Source organism: Pecten maximus, chromosome 9 (genome assembly GCF_902652985.1).
Source record: "Pecten maximus chromosome 9, xPecMax1.1, whole genome shotgun sequence".
Classification (NCBI taxonomy): domain Eukaryota; kingdom Metazoa; phylum Mollusca; class Bivalvia; order Pectinida; family Pectinidae; genus Pecten; species Pecten maximus.
Window position 1 is genome coordinate 22765079 of NC_047023.1, and position 20204 is coordinate 22785282.

At 38.9% G+C, this 20204-nt stretch overlaps 2 protein-coding genes and 1 long non-coding RNA gene across 3 annotated transcripts in view; 1 reads left to right on the forward strand and 2 right to left on the reverse strand.

Annotated features, from left to right (window-relative positions):
• Positions 1–3582: 3582 nt before the first annotated feature.
• Positions 3583–5801, reverse strand: LOC117333932 (glycine-rich cell wall structural protein-like). The gene is made up of 3 exons (XM_033893350.1): positions 5723–5801; positions 4908–5134; positions 3583–4731 (listed from the first exon to the last, which is right to left on the reverse strand). The coding sequence occupies exons 1-3, from the start codon at positions 5799–5801 to the stop codon at positions 3583–3585; spliced, it is 1455 nt and encodes a 484-aa protein (XP_033749241.1).
• Positions 5802–10998: 5197 nt separating this feature from the next.
• LOC117334347 lies at positions 10999–13189 on the reverse strand. The gene is made up of 3 exons (XR_004534130.1): positions 12488–13189; positions 12304–12374; positions 10999–11737 (listed from the first exon to the last, which is right to left on the reverse strand). It is a non-coding gene; the product is annotated as an uncharacterized LOC117334347 (long non-coding RNA).
• Positions 13190–19297: 6108 nt separating this feature from the next.
• The window catches only part of LOC117334348 (ADAMTS-like protein 4), an 89622-nt gene continuing 88715 nt past the window's right edge, over positions 19298–20204 (forward strand). The window contains exon 1 of the mRNA XM_033893907.1: positions 19298–19578. Coding sequence (XP_033749798.1) covers positions 19540–19578 — 39 coding nt within the window. The 5' untranslated portion in view covers positions 19298–19539. The remainder of the gene's footprint in view (positions 19579–20204) is intronic.

The window sequence follows — 20204 nt, forward strand, 5'->3', positions numbered from 1 at the left end:
TGCCACCATCAGTACTGTTCCTGTACCACCATCAATACTGTTCCTGTACCACCATCAGTACTGTTCCTGTACCACCATCAGTACTGTTCCTGTACCACCATCAGTACTGTTCCTGTACCACCATCAGTACTGTTCCTGTACCACCATCAGTACTGTTCCTGTACCACCATCAATACTGTTCCTGTACCACCATCAGTACTGTTCCTGTACCACTGTCAGTACTGTTCCTGTACCACCATCAGTACTGTTCCTGTACCACCATCAGTACTGTTCCTGTACCACCGTCAGTACTGTTCCTGTACCACCGTCAGTACTGTTTCTGTACCACCGTCAGTACTTTTCCTGTACCACCGTCAGTACTGTTCCTGTACCACCATCAGTAGTGTTCCTGTACCACCGTCAGTAGTGTTCCTGTACCACCGTCAGTAGTGTTCCTGTACCACCGTCAGTACTGTTCCTGTACCACCGTCAGTAGTGTTCCTGTACCACCGTCAGTAGTGTTCCTGTACCACCGTCAGTAGTGTTCCTGTACCACCGTCAGTAGTGTTCCTGTACCACCGTCAGTAGTGTTCCTGTACCACCGTCAGTACTGTTCCTGTACCACCGTCAGTACTGTTCCTGTACCACCGTCAGTACTGTTCCTGTACCACCGTCAGTACTGTTCCTGTACCACCGTCAGTACTGTTCCTGTTCCACCGTCAGTACTGTTCCTGTACCACCGTCAGTACTGTTCCTGTACCACCGTCAGTACTGTTCCTGTACCACCGTCAGTACTGTTCTTGTACCACCGTCAGTACTGTTCCTGTACCACCGTCAGTACTGTTCCTGTACCACCGTCAGTACTGTTCCTGTACCACCATCATGTCTGTTCATGTACCACCATCAGTACTGTTCCTGTACCACCATCAGTACTGTTCCTGTACCACCATCAGTACTGTTCCTGTACCACCGTCAGTACTGTTCCTGTACCACCATCATGTCTGTTCATGTACCACCATCAGTACTGTTCCTGTACCACCATCAGTACTGTTCCTGTACCACCGTCAGTACTGTTCCTGTACACCGTCAGTACTGTTCCTGTACCACCATTAGTACTGTTCCTGTACCACCATTAGTACTGTTCCTGTACCACCATCAGTACTGTTCCTGTACCACCATTAGTACTGTTCCTGTACCACCATCAGAACTGTTCCTGTACCACCATCAGTACTGTTCCTGTACCACTTTCAGTACTGTTCCTGTGCCATTGTCCATACTGTTCCATGGTTTTGTCAACATTTCAATTTGATGTTTTGTGTTTTGATTGGTCACTCAGAAATTATAAGCTCTACTTTAACCAAAAGAGAAAAATGATATACTTGGTGTATATAAATTTAGTTAGATCACATGGTTGACATCTTAACATAGCCTTCATATAGGGAATATCGTCCAGAATATTTTGTCCAGTGACTCTGGAAATTTGGGATGCTGGAAATCTGGACTTTTAATGTGCTGTGTTTAGCTCAATCAGATTTTCAAAAGAGTATCAATCATTTCAACCAATCTGTATTATAGTTGTATTGTAGTATTGACATTTCATTGTTCCCCATGGATTACATGAAATTTTGTGTGTATTTTTGGGTTGAAATTGATATAAAATCTTAATTGCTTCTCCAATTGATTAAAACTTAGTTTATTGCCAAATTGGAATTAATTCTATAATAAACGAAATGTGTTTTTTTCCAGCTTTTCAGAAAGAGTGATTTTTTGTGCAAAAATGAGAATTAGTGATTTTTTGAAATTTGATATTTGTTTTGCAATCCATCAACCATTTACACTTGACTGTAATTTAAAATGTGAGGGTGCTATCAAATCCAAAAGATAAAAATCTCCCAGACCATCACCACTACCAGTGAGAGAGAAATCTCCCACACCACCACCACCACTACCAGTCAGGGAGAAATCTCCCATACCACCACCACTACCAGTCAGAGAGAAATCTCCCACACCACCATCACTACCAGTCAGAGAGAAATCTCCAACACCACCACAACCAGTGAGAGAGAAATCTCCCATACCATCACCACTACCAGTGAGAGAGAAATCTCCAACACCACCACTACCAGTCAGAGAGAAATCTCCCATACCACCACCACGACAGTCAGAGATAAATCTCCCACACCACCACCACTACCAGTCAGAGAGAAACCTCCCATACCACCACCACGACAGTCAGAGAGAAATCTCCAAGACCATCACCACTACCAGTCAGAGAGAGATCTCCCACACCACCACCACTACCAGTCAGAGAGAAATCTCCCACACCACCACCACTACCAGTCAGAGAGAAATCTCCCACACCACCACCACTACCAGTCAGAGAGAAATCTCCCACACCACCACGACAGTTAGAGTGAAATCTCCCATACCACCACTACCAGTAAGAGAGAAATCTCCCAGACCATCACCACTACCAGTCAGAGAGAGATCTCCCACATCACCACCACTACCAGTCAGAGAGAAATATCCCACACCACCACCACTACCAGTCAGAGAGAAATCTCCCACACCACCACCACTACCAGTCAGAGAGAAATCTCCCATACCACCACCACCACTACCAGTCAGAGAGAAATCTCCCACACCACCACCACTACCAGTCAGAGAGAAATCTCCCACACCACCACTACCTGTCAGAGAGAAATCTCCCATACCACCACCACCACTACCAGTCAGAGAGAAATCTCCCACACCACCACCACGACAGTCAGAGATAAATCTCCCACACCACCACCACTACCAGTCAGAGAGAAATCTCCCAAACCCCCACGACAGTCAGAGAGAAATCTCCCACACCACCACCACTACCAGTCAGAGAGAAATCTCCCACACCACCACTACCTGTCAGAGAGAAATCTCCCATACCACCACCACCATTACCAGTCAGAGAGAAATCTCCCACACCACCACCACGACAGTCAGAGATAAATCTCCCACACCACCACCACTACCAGTCAGAGAGAAATCTCCCAAACCCCCACGACAGTCAGAGAGAAATCTCCCACACCACCACCACTACCAGTCAGGGAGAAATCTCCCACACCACCACTACCAGTCAGAGAGAAATCGCCCACACCACCACCACTACCAATCAGGGAGAAATGTCCCATACCACCACCACTACCAGTCAGAGAGAAATCTCCCACACCACCATCACTACCAGTCAGAGAGAAATCTCCCATACCACCACTACCAGTCAGAGAGAAATCTCCCACACCACCACCACTACCAGTCAGAGAGAAATCTCCCACACCACCACCACTACCAGTCAGAGAGAAATCTCCCATACCACCACTACCAGTCAGAGAGAAATCTCCCATACCACCACCACTACCAGTGAGAGAGAAATCTCCCACACCACCACCACTACCAGTCAGAGAGAAATCTCCCAAACCACCACGACAGTCAGAGAGAAATCTCCCACACCACTCTACCAGTCAGAGAGAAATCTCCCACACCACCACTCTACCAGTCAGAGAGAAATCTTCCATACCACCACTCTACCAGTCAGAGAGAAATCTCCCACACCACCACCACTACCAGTCAGAGAGAAATCTCCCAAACCACCACGACAGTCAGTGAGAAATCTCCCACACCACCACCACTACCAGTCAGAGAGAAATCTCCCACACCACCACCACTACCAGTCAGAGAGAAATCTCCCATACCACCACCGCCACTACCAGTCAGAGAGAAATCTCCCATACCACCACCACCACTACCAGTCAGAGAGAAATCTCCCACACCACCACCACTACCAGTCAGAGAGAAATCTCCCACACCATCACCACTACCAGTCAGAGAGAAATCTCCCACACCACCACCACTACCAGTCAGAGAGAAATCTCCCACACCACCACCACTACCAGTCAGAGAGAAATCTCCCACACCACCATCACTACCAGTCAGGGAGAAATCTCCCATACCACCACCACTACCAGTCAGAGAGAAATCTCCCATACCATCACCACTACCAGTCAGAGAGAAATCTCCCATACCACCACCACCACTACCAGTCAGAGAGAAATCTCCCACACCACCACCACTACCAGTCAAATAGAAATCTCCCACACCACCACCACTACCAGTCAGAGAGAAATCTCCCATACCACCACTACCAGTCAGAGAGAAATCTCCCATACCACCATCACTACCAGTCAGAGAGAAATCTCCCACACCACCACCACTACCAGTCAGAGAGAAATCTCCCATACCATCACCACTACCAGTCAGAGAGAAATCTCCCACACCACCACCACTACCAGTCAGAGAGAAATCTCCCACACCACCACCACTACCAGTCAAATAGAAATCTCCCATACCACCACCACTACCAGTCAGAGAGAAATCTCCCACACCATCACCACTACCAGTCAGAGAGAAATCTCCCACACCACCACCACTACCAGTCAGAGAGAAATCTCCCATACCATCACCACTACCAGTCAGAGAGAAATCTCCCACACCACCACCACTACCAGTCAGAGAGAAATCTCCCACACCACCACCACTACCAGTCAAATAGAAATCTCCCATACCACCACCACTACCAGTCAGAGAGAAATCTCCCACACCATCACCACTACCAGTCAGAGAGAAATCTCCCACACCACCACCACTACCTGTCAGAGAGAAATCTCCCACACCACCATCACTACCAGTCAGAGAGAAATCTCCCACACCACCACCACTCTACCAGTCAGAGAGAAATCTCCCACACCATCACCACTCTACCAGTCAGAGAGAAATCTCCCACACCACCACCACTACCAGTCAGAGAGAAATCTCCCACACCACCATCACTACCAGTCAGAGAGAAATCTCCCACACCACCACCACTCTACCAGTCAGAGAGAAATCTCCCACACCATCACCACTCTACCAGTCAGAGAGAAATCTCCCACACCACCACCACTACCAGTCAGAGAGAAATCTCCCACACCACCATCACTACCAGTCAGAGAGAAATCTCCCACGCCACCACCACTACCAGTCAGAGAGAAATCTCCCACACCACCATCACTACCAGTCAGAGAGAAATCTCCCACACCACCATCACTACCAGTCAGAGAGAAATCTCCCATACCACCACTACCTGTCAAATAGAAATCTCCCACACCATCACCACTCTACCAGTCAGAGAGAAATCTCACACACCACTCTACCAGTCAGAGAGAAATCTCCCACACCACCACCACTACCAGTCAGAGAGAAATCTCCCACACCACCACTCTACCAGTCAGAGAGAAATCTCCCACACCACCACTCTACCAGTCAGAGAGAAATCTCCCACACCATCACCACAACCAATCACAGAGAAATTTCCCCACAACAACCTGACCACCTTACCTTCAGAGGTGAACCTCCCACCTAAGTATTTTACACATCATTTTTGTGAATATTCTCAAATTGAGGGTTATATGGTTTTAAGTTGATAAAGATTAAACTTGTTCATTCATCAATAATCAATAAAACCAAGATTAACTACATCTATTCCTAACATCCATGTTAATGCTGAAGTAAATTGAATTTGCTTTGGAGGGTTGTTTGTCTGATTGGAAGAGGATGAATCCAATCAGTGTGAACAGGTCTGGGTATTGCTTCCATGTATAAATTGTCACGTAATGGTCTTCGATAACTTTTAGGATAGCTGTGGTGTATACTACATGAGTCTGGCTGTTACTGGCTTCAAGGTCTGTAGATCCAGGTCTTCTTGGAATCAGTTTTACAGTACACGTCTGCCTTGGGTCAGTAGTCCACATCCTGTTCCCTGGGTCAATAGTCTACATCCTGTTCCCTGGGTCAATAGTCTACATCCTGTTCTCTGGGTCAATAGTTCATATTCTGTTCTGTTGGTCAATAGTCCACATCCTGTTTCCTAGGGCAATAGTCCACATCCTGTTCCATGGGTCAGTAGTCCATATCCTGTTGCCTTTGTCAATAGTCCACATCTTGTTCCCTTGGAAACTAGTCCACATCCTGTTCCCTGAGTCAATAGTCCACATCCTGTTTCCTGAGTCAAAAGTCCACATCATCTTCGCTGGGTTTATAGTCCATATCCTGTTCCTTTGGGCAGTAGTGCACATCCTGTTCCCTGGGTCAGTAGTCCACATGCTGTTCCCTGGGTCAATTGTCCACATTATGTTCCCTGGGTCAATAGTCCACATCCTGTTCCCAGGATCAATAGTCCACATCCTGTTCCCTGGGTCAATAGTCCATATCCTGTTCCCTGGGTCAGTAGTCCACACCCTGTTCCCTGGGTCAATAGTCCACATCCTGTTCCCAGGGTCAATAGTCCACATCCTGTTCCCTGGGTCAATAGTCCATATCCTGTTCCCTGGGTTAGTAGTCCACATGCTGTTCCCTGGGTCAATAGTCCACATTCTGTTCCCTGGGTCAATAGTCCACATTCTGTTCCCTGAATCAATAGTCCACACCCTGTTCCCTGGGTCAGTAGTCCACATGCTGTTCCCTGGGTCAATAGTCCACATTCTGTTCCCTGAATCAATAGTCCACATCCTGTTCCCTGGGTCAGTAGTCCACATTCAATAGTCCACATCCTGTTCCCTGGGACAGTAGTCCACATCCTGTTCCCTGGGACAGTAGTCCACATCCTGTTCCCTGGGTCAATAGTCCACATCCTATTCCCTGGGTCAATAGTCCATATCCTGTTCCCTGGGTCAGTAGTCCACATTCAATAGTCCATATTCTGTTCCCTGGATCAATAGTCCATATTCTGTTCACTGGATCAATAGTCCATATTCTGTTCCCTGGATCAATAGTCCATATTCTGTTCCCTGGATCAATAGTCCATATTCTGTTCACTGGATCAATAGTCCATATTCTGTTCCCTGGATCAATAGTCCATATTCTGTTCCCTGGATCAATAGTCCATATCCTGTTCTCTGGATCATTGGTCCACATCCTGTTCCCAGGAGGCAGTAGTTCACATCCTGTTCCCCTGGGACACTGTCTCTAATTAACATTATTGTGTTAATGTATAATAGGACCTTTAAAATACCAAACCAAACCAAGCTAACTTCCAAAGTCAGCAGCATAATGACTGTCCCTGGGGTAAACTGCATAAATGCTACATGTTTCTATGGTCAGTAACATAAATATGCTTTCTCTGGGGTCAGTAACTTGCATACCCCAGATCTCTTGGTTCAATATCATAAACCCTGGAGTTAGTAGAATACATGTCCTTGATGTCAATTAACATAGTTTGATTCACACATGATGAAATCCTAGCTATCTTTGCTGGGATGAAAGGCTACCAAATTAGCTCAAATGAATTGCCTTGATCTACTTTCAAGGTCACAGGGGTCAAATGGGCTAATATCTTTAAATAACTTCACAATGACCAATTGGTCCAGGATCATGAGGTCAGGCCAGCATCCTGGGATGAAGTCAGGTACAGATTTTGTTCAAAGGAACAACCTTTACTTTCAAGGTCATAGGTGTCAAAATTTCTAAATAAGCAAGAGAGCTGGATTTGTGATAAGTGCCAGATTGATGAGCTACAAAGTTTGCTGAAATGAATGTTATCTCATATTGTAACGAAGGGGTATTTAGCCTAGCAGTCACATTACATAGATCAACTGCATTAGTAGCAGGTAAGCCTAACAGGCCCATTGTGCCTCTTATATAGCAAATTATCAGGAGCACTTTTTACACGATAAAAAAGATAAGAGATGGTATCTTATTATTAAGAGAAAATGTTGTAGTAGTTAATGTACTGTCATAATGGGTATTTATCTGTGGCACTAGTCAGTCTGAAATAGGTTGATTAAATATCTAGAATATGAGCAGACAAGTTTAAAATGTCTTAGTTGGTGTTCGAGAAAACTTTCTTAATGAGAAGCCAAACACTACAATTACATCATTAATAAAACATAAAAACTGATAAAGTTGCCATGGTAACGGATCCACCCCTCTGATGGTCCTGTTCCTCAAAGAGGCTAGCTGTGATATGCTTGCACATAAAAAACATCTAACAGGTTACAGTACCACTTCATAAACCTTATCAGAGGTCAGCTAATGTCATCATTAGTATGCCGGCAGTGTAAATATACATGTACATAAAGATCGTGAGTTTTGTTTCATAGATACCTTTTATTATGAAGATCCTCAAGGTCATCAGAGGTTATAAGTATATAATTCAGTCAGTGTTTCATGCATTCATATAAATGACATAAATGTTTTTTGGAGGTCACATGAGGTCATCACTGTGTGTTAAGGCATGTCAGTTAATGGAAGGTTTTTCACTTAGATAACTCTGCTTCTTAAGGATATAATGGGACACACTAGGTCATTATTTTATGGTAAAAGTGCAGAATACCTAAAGCATTAGCCACGAGCATGTCCTTTGTTCCGACAGGGGTTACATCAGAATGATCCCAACACCTTCCTCTCCTGTGGTCTTCTTCTGAACCTTTTAGTGTAAAGGTCAGTCAAGGTCAACTCTGACCTGTAGGTCAGCAAAGGTCATCTACAAAGTTTTACGACCAGCCCACTGAAAAAAACAAAATTGTATATGATATTAGCCTGGTATTATACACTTAATATTGTGAATGATATGTGATGAGGAATTCTCTATGTATGTTGCTGGAAGTTAGCCTACCTGTGTTATATATAGATACACTTGCATCATCAGTTCAAACAGGTGCAAACTTTTAGATTTCTAAATTATCAATAATTGTAGTTCAATGATCTGTGTTTGTTTTCTTTTGATTGTTTGATACTTTGAAATATTTTTCATAATTTTCCTGATTTGTAATATAATGAACAAAGTAGTTTTGATCCTTCTCGAATGATTTCATGCATTGGTTCCCCTTGGTCCCTAATTGTACATGTTAAATTTTGAAACTGATTGAAACACAAAATTATCAACAGGCAGCCACTTTGAATTTTGACAGTTTAAGTTTGTTATTACTGCTGTTTCTCAAAAAAGTCCTAAATTGATTTTTCTTAAATGTCATATATAAGTATCCCTTGGTCCCTTGTTATGTCCATTTAATTTTGAGTTTAATTGGGAAAACAAATTGGCAAACAGGTGGCCATTTTGGATTTTGGCAGTAGAAGTTTGTTACCTCTATTTCTCAGAAAGTACTTCATGGGTCTTTCTCAAATTTCTTGGATAGTTTCCCTAGTTACCGTCTCTTGCACGTTAAATTTTGAGACTGAAAATAAAAAACCCTCAATCTGTTATATTGACAGATGAAATTTGTGATCACTATTTTCAATATGTGGTTTCTTCTTTGTCGTTGGTGGTACACGAAAGAAATCCTATGAAACAGTCAGTCAGTGGGACGTCTAGTTTTAACAGAAATCCTATGAAACAGTCAGTCAGTGGGACGTCTAGTTTTTATAGAAATCCTATGAAACAGTCAGACAGTGGGACGTCTAGTTTTTATAGAAATCCTATGAAACAGTCAGACAGTGGGACGTCTAGTTTTAACAGATATCCTATGAAACAGTCAGACAGTGGGACATCTAATTTTATAGAAATCATACAAATCTGTCAGACAGAGGGACGTCTAGTTTTAACAGATATCCTATGAAACAGTCAGACAGTGGGACGTCTAGTTTTTATAGAAATCATACAAATCTGTCAGAAGAGGGACGTCTTGTTTAAAAACAGAAAACCCATAAGAAAGTCAGACAGTGGGACGTCTTGTTTAAAAACAGAAAACCTATAAGACAGTCAGACAGTGGGACGTCTTGTTTAAAAACAGAAATCCTATGAAACAGTCAGACAGTGGGACGTCTAGTTTTTATAGAAATCATACAAATCTGTCAGAAGAGGGACGTCTTGTTTAAAAACAGAAAACCCATAAGAAAGTCAGACAGTGGGACGTCTTGTTTAAAAACAGAAATCCTATGAGACCTTAAGACAGTGGGACGTCTTGTTTAAAAACAGAAATCCTATGAAACAGTCAGACAGTGGGACGTCTTGTTTAAAAACAGAAAACCTATAAGACAGTAAGATAGTGGGACGTCTTGTTTAAAAACAGAAATCCTATGAAACAGTCAGACAGTGGGACGTCTAGTTTTAACAGATATCCTATGAAACAGTCAGACAGTGGGACGTCTAGTTTTTATAGAAATCATACAAATCTGTCAGAACCCTTATGAATTTGCAGCATGATCACAGCATAGATGCAGTATGAATGCAGCATTGAATTGCAGCATGAATGAAGCATGACTGCAGCATGGTGCCTAATTTACCTCACTATATATTCTTACTAGTTAAAGCATGATTGCAGCATGTTTCAATTATGCAAATTATGCTGGGATCATGCTGCATTTATGCTTTAAGGAAGCATGGCCGCAGCATGATCCCAGCATGGTCTGTGAAGCATGATCCCAGCATGGTCTGCAGCATGATGCCAGCATGGTTTGCAGCATGATGCCAGCATGGTCTGCAGCATGATCCCAGCATGGTCTGCAGCATGATGCCAGCATGGTTTGCAGCATGATCCCAGCATGGTTTGCAGCATGATCCCAGCATGGTCTGCAGCATGATCCCAGCATGGTCTGCAGCATGATCCCAGCATGTTTCAATTATGCAAATTATGCTGGGATCATGCTTCAATCATGCTTCATGGCAGCATAGTTTACAAAATCAATGAAAATCATGCAATAAAAACTTGAAGAATACTTTTGTATTACATTTTATTTGGTAATTAACATGGTATAAAACTTTTCATACAGGCTGTTTTTTCTAGTTCAAACATTTAAAACTTATCAATGAAATGAGAATGTGACAAAACAAATTTTAATTCTAATTTACCCATGGTACTTATTTTATTTGCCTCTTATATTCTTTTTCTCAAAACTTCCATCACATACACAACACAGCTATCTTTTTCTAGTACAATTTTCAAATACAACTAATATCAATTCATCCTAGCTAGAAGTGGTTTGTTTCAACAAAAATAGTCAACAAGATATACAAGTTCAATGTCAGTATATACTACAGTATGTATTTATAATTCTGTTTTTTTTTTCTAAAATAGTAGGAAAATAGTACAAAATAATATTTTCAAGCAGAGTTATAGTAGTATATGTATACATTTTGTCACCGACGCACAAGACTGATTTCAGACAGTATACGTAGTTTCCTCGAAGTAGCCCAGATGTACTGGAAACTGTTTTCATGTGTGTCCGTGAACTTAAAATAAACAAAAACAAGCAACAGTCGAAGACTTCTTCTATCGAATTTAACATTATTTCTAATAAACTGTGAAAAGATTATCATAATTTTGGAATCAATTCTAAATACTGACTAAATGAAATGTTGATTGACAATTTGAACAATGGTGTGTTGTTTGATGTAGCACGTACTGTAGTGATATATCTCTGTCACTGTCCCCGGGGATTTCAATACAACCAAGCTTGAGACGACTATATTATATTTTTTGCTAGTACAACAAATAACTAACAAGGATTTTTAGATTATATACATGATTTTTTTTTGTATATATATTAATGTTTACACTTTTATTATGAAAGGAAATGTTGTATACCTCGACAGATAACATATCTCGAATAATCTTAATTAATGTGAAACATAAACTTCTTAATTTCTCTTCATTCCTTTCTGCTTTAATTGTGTTAAGTCAATGCCATCAATTTGGACCACAATGCATGCGGTGTTCCTCATTCCAGAATGTACTGCATGAAGACTCAGTCTCTGTTGGAAGAAAGAAAGACTTTTAGAATATTCTTTTATTTCAAAATTAGAATAATTGTCAAGTTTTTGAAGATAATGTATGTATTTAACTTATGTACTTTTCATGATCACTTTGCTATCATTTTCATTATGTTTGCTTTGGAAGCCTTTTTATCAAGAAAATTTAAGCCAGCCACACAAAGCTACAAAATAAAACTTGCCAGGATGACTTAATTATTAATTAAATCAAGCTACTCCCGAATTCTCCATCAGTTCATATCAATGTGAAACTGCAATATACTATACATAAAACAATGTTACTTACTTATAATTCATCTTAATTCACCTATTTCATTTAATCGTTTCAATTTGATGCAATAATCTGCAAACATCGATCCTCAAAAGAATGTGGAGGTAAAGATCTTTCACGAAAGGTTTCATTATCCAAAACACAAATTTTCCTCACCATTGTTTGTGAATACGTATGTACGTCATAATCATAACAAGGGTTGTGTGAGTGGGGAAAAAATGCAATTTAAGTCGGGCCGAAGATCGTTAATAATAAATAAATAAAATTGAAAACTTACGATTGTAACACATGGATCGGTACTGCGTTTCCTTCGGTCGTGTAATCTGTGATAAATTAATCATCAAAACCCTGAAAAATAAATAATTAGGTATTATTGATATGAATAGATCTATATCAAATTCATTGTCGTATAATGTGAAACGATGTCAGAACGTGAAGAAGATTATATAATTAAAACTTACCCTGTCTCGTAACGATGTTTGTCGGTAAAAATATGCATCGGTCGTCAAAAACAACGAGAAAGCTGATATTCATTCGTCGGTAACTTGAAGTAAGTCAATCTTCTTCAGTAAGACGGGAAACAAACTTCGTTTTTAGGCTATCGTCGTGTTTGTTTATACTTTTCTTCTGGAAATAAACATCCGGTGAATTCAAACATGGCTATCAGACTTCCCGCTAAACTCGTGTGTGTTGCATCATGGGATAAATATTTTACTGCCAGAGATTAACACGATTCATTTTTACTTGTGCGTGTTTTTTATTCTAAATCATAAACTTCTATTGTGTCATACTTTTAAGATAAATATTACAGTATTTAATACTTGCATCGTGCACATTTAGATCGCACGAGCTCGAGGAGCACTCTCGTCACATCTCGGGAGCAAGGTAAACAAACGAGGTCATAGGTGAACCGAACGATAAACATGTAATCTGACCAGAGGTTTTGGCCTCGTCTGTCATACACCTATTGTTTAATATGGATGTATTTTCAGGCGAGGAACCGACCAATGCACGTTTTCTTTTTATGTTCACGATTTCAAATAATTCAGATTAAAGTACGGGAATATCGTCTGTTGTTAGTAAACTCATGTCGAGGTCGAGATCATCACAGCGCTTAACTTCAATATACGTTTTACAAGGAAGCGTCCGAGTGACAACGTAAGTTCGACACATGTTTATTGGAGTTTATAGCGATGAATGTTGTGTCAAACACGACGTGATTTCGTATGCTATTATCAGATGTAATCTTAACACCGCATATATCCAGAAAGTATGCGATACAAAGACAAAGAGCAGGTGATTTTAATCTTATTTGATTGAATTAAAAGCGATATTCCAAGCACATGTCATCATGTGTAACTGTTGGTAGAGTGACCCCGATTTTGTTTTGGCGAACATGTTACATGTATATATAGCCACCTGGTAGTAAGGTGGTGCATGGTAAATGGCAACGTCTTAGTTTATGTCAGTGTTTGGATAAAGTGACTGATTCTATCTCCGATAAAAAGTGTATAATCGAAGCAAAAGTCAATATACTGGTTCTTCAAAAAACGATCTAAACTCTGAAAATTTGAATGAAATTTTTATAGGGATGAGTTTTAAGTCATCACACGAATGTACTAACTTGCAACATTCATCAATGTTTAAGTTAATTCCTTCTGAGATAGAACTACAAGTGAAAGCTGACAAAATATCACATTTAAAAGCTGTGAACCGTTATACTAACAAAGAACATACTTATAAACGAAATACTTAATTAAAATAATTGTTATTGAATTTTAAATAAATATGTGTGGTACTGATCAAGTATAAAAAGGAAATTCTCCAACACAAACGTGTTATTAAAAATTATTTTGTTATCACCATTGATACCTGGAAATTTTCTATATTTTATTTAAAATTAAAAAAAAAGATAATAAAATATCTAATACCAACTTTTGTTAATTTTCTGTATCTTATTTTATTAATTAATAATTGTTTAGGTTAATCTTGGTACCTGGGAAATTTGGTCCTAGATTTTGGATCCTCGCTTGGACCTACATTTCACCCACAGAAATTTTGTGATGTCCGAACAAAGGAATGCCCTTTTAAGCTAATGCAGAATGGCCAAGCATATACACATTTCAACTTAAACAATTCATGTTAATACATGAAAGAATGGTGCAGTTCATTAAATTAACTAAGTTAATACAGCATAATTGCAGCATGGTACAGTTTGTATCTAAAATGGCAAAGTTAATACAGCATGGTTGCAGCATGGTACAGATCCTATCTAAAATGCCAAAGTTATTGCAGCATGGTTGCAGCATGATGCAGTTCATATGATAAATTTACTAAGTCCACACAGCATGATTACAGCATGATATAATTCGATATCCAAACTGGCAAAGTTATTGCAGCATGGTTGCAGCATGGTACATATCCTGTCTAAAATGACTCAAAGTTATTGCAGCATGGTTGCAGCATGATACAATTCATATGATAAATTTACCAAGTCCACACAGCATGATTGCAGCATGATATGATTTGATATCCAAACTGGCAAAGTTATTGCAGCATGGTTGCAGCATGATACAGTGCATATGATAAATTAACAAAGTCGACAAAGCATGATTGCAGCATGATAGAGTTCAGATATTCAATTACCTCAATTTTTAAAGCATGGTTGCAGTACATGCTGTACAGAAGCATGGTACCATGCTGCTATGCAGCACATGCTGCAATCATGCTGTGAAACTAGCAGCATGATGCCAGCATAAAAGCAGCATGATTGCAGCATATGCTGCATTGCAGTCCATGCTGCAAATTGATAAGGGAAGAGGGACGTCTTGTTTAAAAACAGAAAACCCATAAGAAAGTCAGACAGTGGGACGTCTTGTTTAAAAACAGAAATCCTATGAGACCTTAAGACAGTGGGACGTCTTGTTTAAAAACAGAAAACCTATAAGAAAGTCAGACAGTGGGACGTCTTGTTTAAAAACAGAAATCCTATGAAACAGTCAGACAGTGGGACATTTAGTTTTAACAGAAATCCTATGAAACAGTCAGACAGTGGGACGTCTAGTTTTAACAGAAATCCTATGAAACAGTCAGACAGTGGGACGTCTAGTTTTAACAGATATCCTATGAAACCGTCAGTCAGTGGAACGTTTAGTTTTAACAGAAATCCTATTAAACAGTCAGACAGTGGGACGTCTAGTTTTTATAGAAATCCTATGAAACAGTCAGACAGTGGGACGTCTAGTTTTTATAGAAATTGTATGAAACAGTCAGACAGTGGGACGTCTAGTTTTTATAGAAATTGTATGAAACAGTCAGGCAGTGGGACGTCTAGTTTTTATAGAAATCCTATGAAACAGTCAGTCAGTGGGACGTCTATTTTTAACAGAAATCCTATGAAACAATCAGACAGTGGGATGTCTTGTTTAAAAACAGAAATCCTATGAGACAGTAAGACAGTGGGACGTCTTGTTTAAAAACAGAAATCCTATGAGACAGTAAGACAGTGGGACGTCTTGTTTAAAAACAGAAAACCTATAAGAAAGTCAGACAGTGGGATGTCTAGTTTAAAAACAGAAATCCTATGAGACAGTAAGACAGTGGGACGTCTTGTTTAAAAACAGAAATCCTATGAGACAGTAAGATAGTGGGACGTCTTGTTTAAAAACAGAAATCCTATGAAACAGTCAGTGGGAACATTTAGTTTTAACAGAAATCCTATGAAACAGTCAGACAGTGGGACTTCTAGTTTTAACAGAAATCCTATGAAACAGTCAGACAGTGGGACGTCTATAGTTTTAGCTGGACGTCAAAGCATGCAGTTCTTACCCTTCATTGAGAACAAATCAAACAAATTTCAAAGAGGTGATTGACAAATTACTCAAAATATATTACAAGGGATTAATGTCATGTCACATTAGAAGTAAAGACATACTTACTGTGCATGTCTTATCAAATTCAGGAAAATAAACCGGATATATCTAAAGCACTACTTGACTCATAAATGTGTTGAAAGTGGTTTTAATACATCCATGAGTATTTGTAATGTACAGATAAGCCTCTTGTTATGTTTACTATATTGATAGAAGAATATGTCCAGACTCTACGTCACTTAACACCACTTCCTCAAAATAATATGTCTGGAAACTGTGCTTCGCTGTCTACCTTGACCTTTGCTGTCTACATTGACCTTTGTTTAGCTTTGCTGTCTACCTTAACCTTTGCTTGGAAGCTTTGCTGTCTATCTTGACATTTTCTGTCTTAACCCTGACCCTTGTTTAGAAGATTTGATGTCTTAACCTTGAGCCTTGTTGAGAAGATTTGCTGTTTTAACCTTGAGCCTTGTTGAGAAGATTTGATGTCTTAACCTTGAGCCTTGTTGAGAAGATTTGCTGTCTTAACTTTGACTTTTGTTGAGAAGCTTTGGATTTTCATCTTTGGTAAGAATTAAGCTATGCTCTTTAAGTTAATCTTTGCTCAGAAGCTGTATTCTCCTTCCTTGACCTTTGTTGGATGTTGTATTTCTGCCTTGGTATGTTTGACCTAATGTTCAGTTACCATGGTGACTTTAATCGTTTGTGCCACTCTAGTGAACCTTCCAACTGTAACTTGTTACTATCTGAACCAGAAGGAATAACCTGTTATTTTGTGAGAAGCAACCAGTAACAGTTATATTGGTGACAACAAGGTGCCATATTTAATTTTCTCTCTTGAGTCTTAAACTATAAGGAATGATTTCTTTCCCTTGAGGGCAGTTCTGGAGGGTATTTCGTTTAAGCTCAACCATAGATTATTGTTTCACATGATCTGTCAATATGTGAATGGTGTAACAAATAAAGACAAAGGAAAACGAATGGCGTTGGCTCTACTCCCGCACATTTCTGAATAAAAACAAAGATGGACACTCCTTCTGTATTTTATACTCATGTATATTAGGCCATGTGGTTATTATCTGCAAGGAGTGCAATTTTCATTTCACTCATTGTGTATTTCTTATATTCAATGTCAGTGTGATAATTTGTCAATTTTAGAAGCTTGATGCATATTCTGGGGAATGTTAGTAAGTATCAGTAGGGCACCTGCACACTGACAAGATCCGGGTAGTGTATTAACGGCTTGGATAGACCCTAAGGAAATCATATGCCAACCTTGGTGCTTTAATCTGACTGGTATTTAAAGCCATTCCCGGTATTTAAAGCCAATTTATAGCTATACCTGCATGTTAAATATTAGATATTCATTAGATGGACATATTTCCATACATCGGTTGTTTTTAGCGGTTACTTAGTTATCAGACTGTCTGGTTGTTAAAATTTTTGTTACAGTGATCAAGATTCATATCACATGCAGACTAAAGAATGTTACCCTTAATTTTTTTTTTTTTCATTTCTCCTGTCATATTTTTAATAAAAATTTCTGATAGATTTATTTGCTTCTTTGCACTTCTACTCTAGGTTTTTACCTGTGCAAATTTGCATATTATGTAATGTCAATTGTTTATAGAGGTATGGCCAGGTACGTTTTATAGAAAGGTATGTTGTAAGTAGAGGCACGCTATAGACTCTGTGGAGATGGTACACATATTGCCAGCAGTCAAAACGTGTACTTATCAAGTATATATCCAGTCTGCCAAACACTAGTGATACCCATTTAGGGCATTTGCCCAAGTTAAGTAAATACCCCTACACTGTTGATAGGATATAGGAGTTATGTAGTTATGTCATACTGCAGCTGTGAGGATAAAGCCACAACTAGAAATCCCGAGAACGATATTCTGAAGTTTGTGTTCAGACAAGACAGGTTGTTGGATTAAACAGGTGGTGTATATATCTTAAATCTAATACGGTTGTGTATTTAAGGATGGCATATATTACAGAGCTGATTGTAGGTATTAATAGGTCTTACTGTATGTTTGAGTAATATCAGGTATTTGATCATAGTGTAATTTTATATAATAATCATGCAAGGTTTTGGCATATTTCATCATAATGTATATAGATACAACATGTATTACCCTAATACAGTATAAATGATACATATATTTCAAATATGATACCCTAGAACAGTATATATAATATATTATGACATAAGACATATTAAGACAGTATGAATAATATATTAATAAACACGATAACCTAGGACAGTTTATATGATATATTATGACATAAGACACATTAGGACAGGCAGGACAGTATATGATACACTAAGGCAGATGATATGATAAGACACTTTCCAAAGAGGGTAAATTGATACGGTACCATTTCGAAAAACCAATCCTTCTCAAAACCAATCACCTCTTGATACAGATGGAAATAGCAAAGTATGGAATCAATCCTTCCTTATTATAGTAATAAAAGTTTCTCTCTGAATTCTGAATACCGATCAGATTTTGTGTCCAGAATGGTTAAAATATTCCCAAAATTACTTATGCAAACCGGCCTTACCTGGACGAACATAACAGGTGACTGGCCAACCGACCATGAAATCAACACCTGTAGCGATTGTTGTCTTTGGGCATATGCATGTGATAGGTAAATTGGTACATAGCACCTACAAATTTTCATAAGTTTGGCATTCTATTTATTTGGTTTAGAGAAGTAAGGTATACTATCAAAAGACAGTATATATGATATAATAAGACACTATCAAAAGACAGTATATATGATATAATAAGACACTATCCAAAGACAGTATATATGATATAATAAGACACTATCCAAAGACAGTATATGTGATATATCAAGACAGCATATATGATATATTAAGACAGTATATATGATATATCAAGACAGCATATATGTTATATTAAGACACAACCAAAAGATAGTCTATATGATATATTAAGACACAATCAAAAGACAGTCTATATGATACATTAAGACACTAACCAAAGACAGCATATGTGATATATTAAGACATACTATCCAAAGACAGTACATGTATATATATATGATATAATAAGACACAATCAAAAGACAAGATATGCTATTATGATATTAAGACACTATCAAAAGACAGTTTATATGCTTTATCAAGGCATGCAATATTTTAGAACAGTTGGTATGTTTGAATCCCAAATACGGTATGACAATCACAGTACCACAGTACAGTATATACTCTACAATATGATATTGTATAACAGTTTATATACAAAGATAGTGTATGTGATATGTACAATGTGTTGTATATAAAATGTATCATTTCTTCAGTCAGTATATAATAATGACAGTGTGTATATTGATCGAGGATGTAATACCAAGGACATTGTATAATAGTAATGTGTAGCAGTGCTGATAGCTGTCGTACAGTAGGAACTGCCTCCCACACTGTGTACCTATGTGAGAGAGCTGTGATACCCTCCCACTAGTATGTTCTACCCTCAGATGAAGGGCAGTGAATGACAAGTGAGAAAACTCATTCACAAAAATCTGCTACACTAGCAGTGATATGATGGAAGCTGGTTATAGGTGGTGTACAGACCTCAGGTGTTAACTGTTACAGGACTAACACAAGGATGCTGCACTGGAAACTCTGTGTGCTTCTCATTTTACAGGTAAGTCATTTCTATTTTACTGGATAATCTTAATTAAGAAATCAATTGATTTTCAGCTTCTGTTAGTTGCTTATCATAAAACTAATGAATTATCCTTTAACCTTATAGAATATCGTGGAATAATATTTTATTTTACATATTGATTTCCATTAAAATTTTAAGTTTATTATGATATGTATCATGGATTTTGTACGGTAAAATTTAATCAGTTGATGTTCACCTGTGGGATTATCACCTGCCAATATGGAGGGACTATAATTTATCAATATTAAGTCGCAGTTTATGACTTTTTCAACTACTTTTCTAAAATAATGAACATGTACTTATTCCTCGGTTATAAGAGTGTATATACGCCCATATATTATATAGTCGGATGTTTCGGAGGGTAATTGATATTCACAAATAAACTGTTATATAAGGATTTGTTGTCGAGCTACACCTGAAGTTACCTGTCCGGTATACTAACCATAGTGAAGGATAAATGTGACAATATACAATATGTATTTACCTAATTTACATAAAATTTCTTTAAAAATTTAAAAATAAGAACCATGTACCTGTATTGAATCTGCAGACTATCTTGTCTGCTAGTAGAATATTTTCAATAAAATCTGAGGTAATGCAAA

Coding starts and splice junctions, on each gene's coding strand:
- LOC117333932 (XM_033893350.1), bottom strand. CDS start 5,801: ATGTGGACTACTGACCCAAGGCAGACGTGTACTGTAAAACTGATTCCA. Junction 5,135..5,722: donor ATCTACAGACCTTGAAGCCA/GTAACAGCCAGA, acceptor TCTATTTGACAG/GTAGTGGTGGTATGGGAGAT. Junction 4,732..4,907: donor TGACTGGTAGAGTGGTGATG/GTGTGGGAGATT, acceptor TCTGACTGGTAG/AGTGGTGGTGGTGTGGGAGA.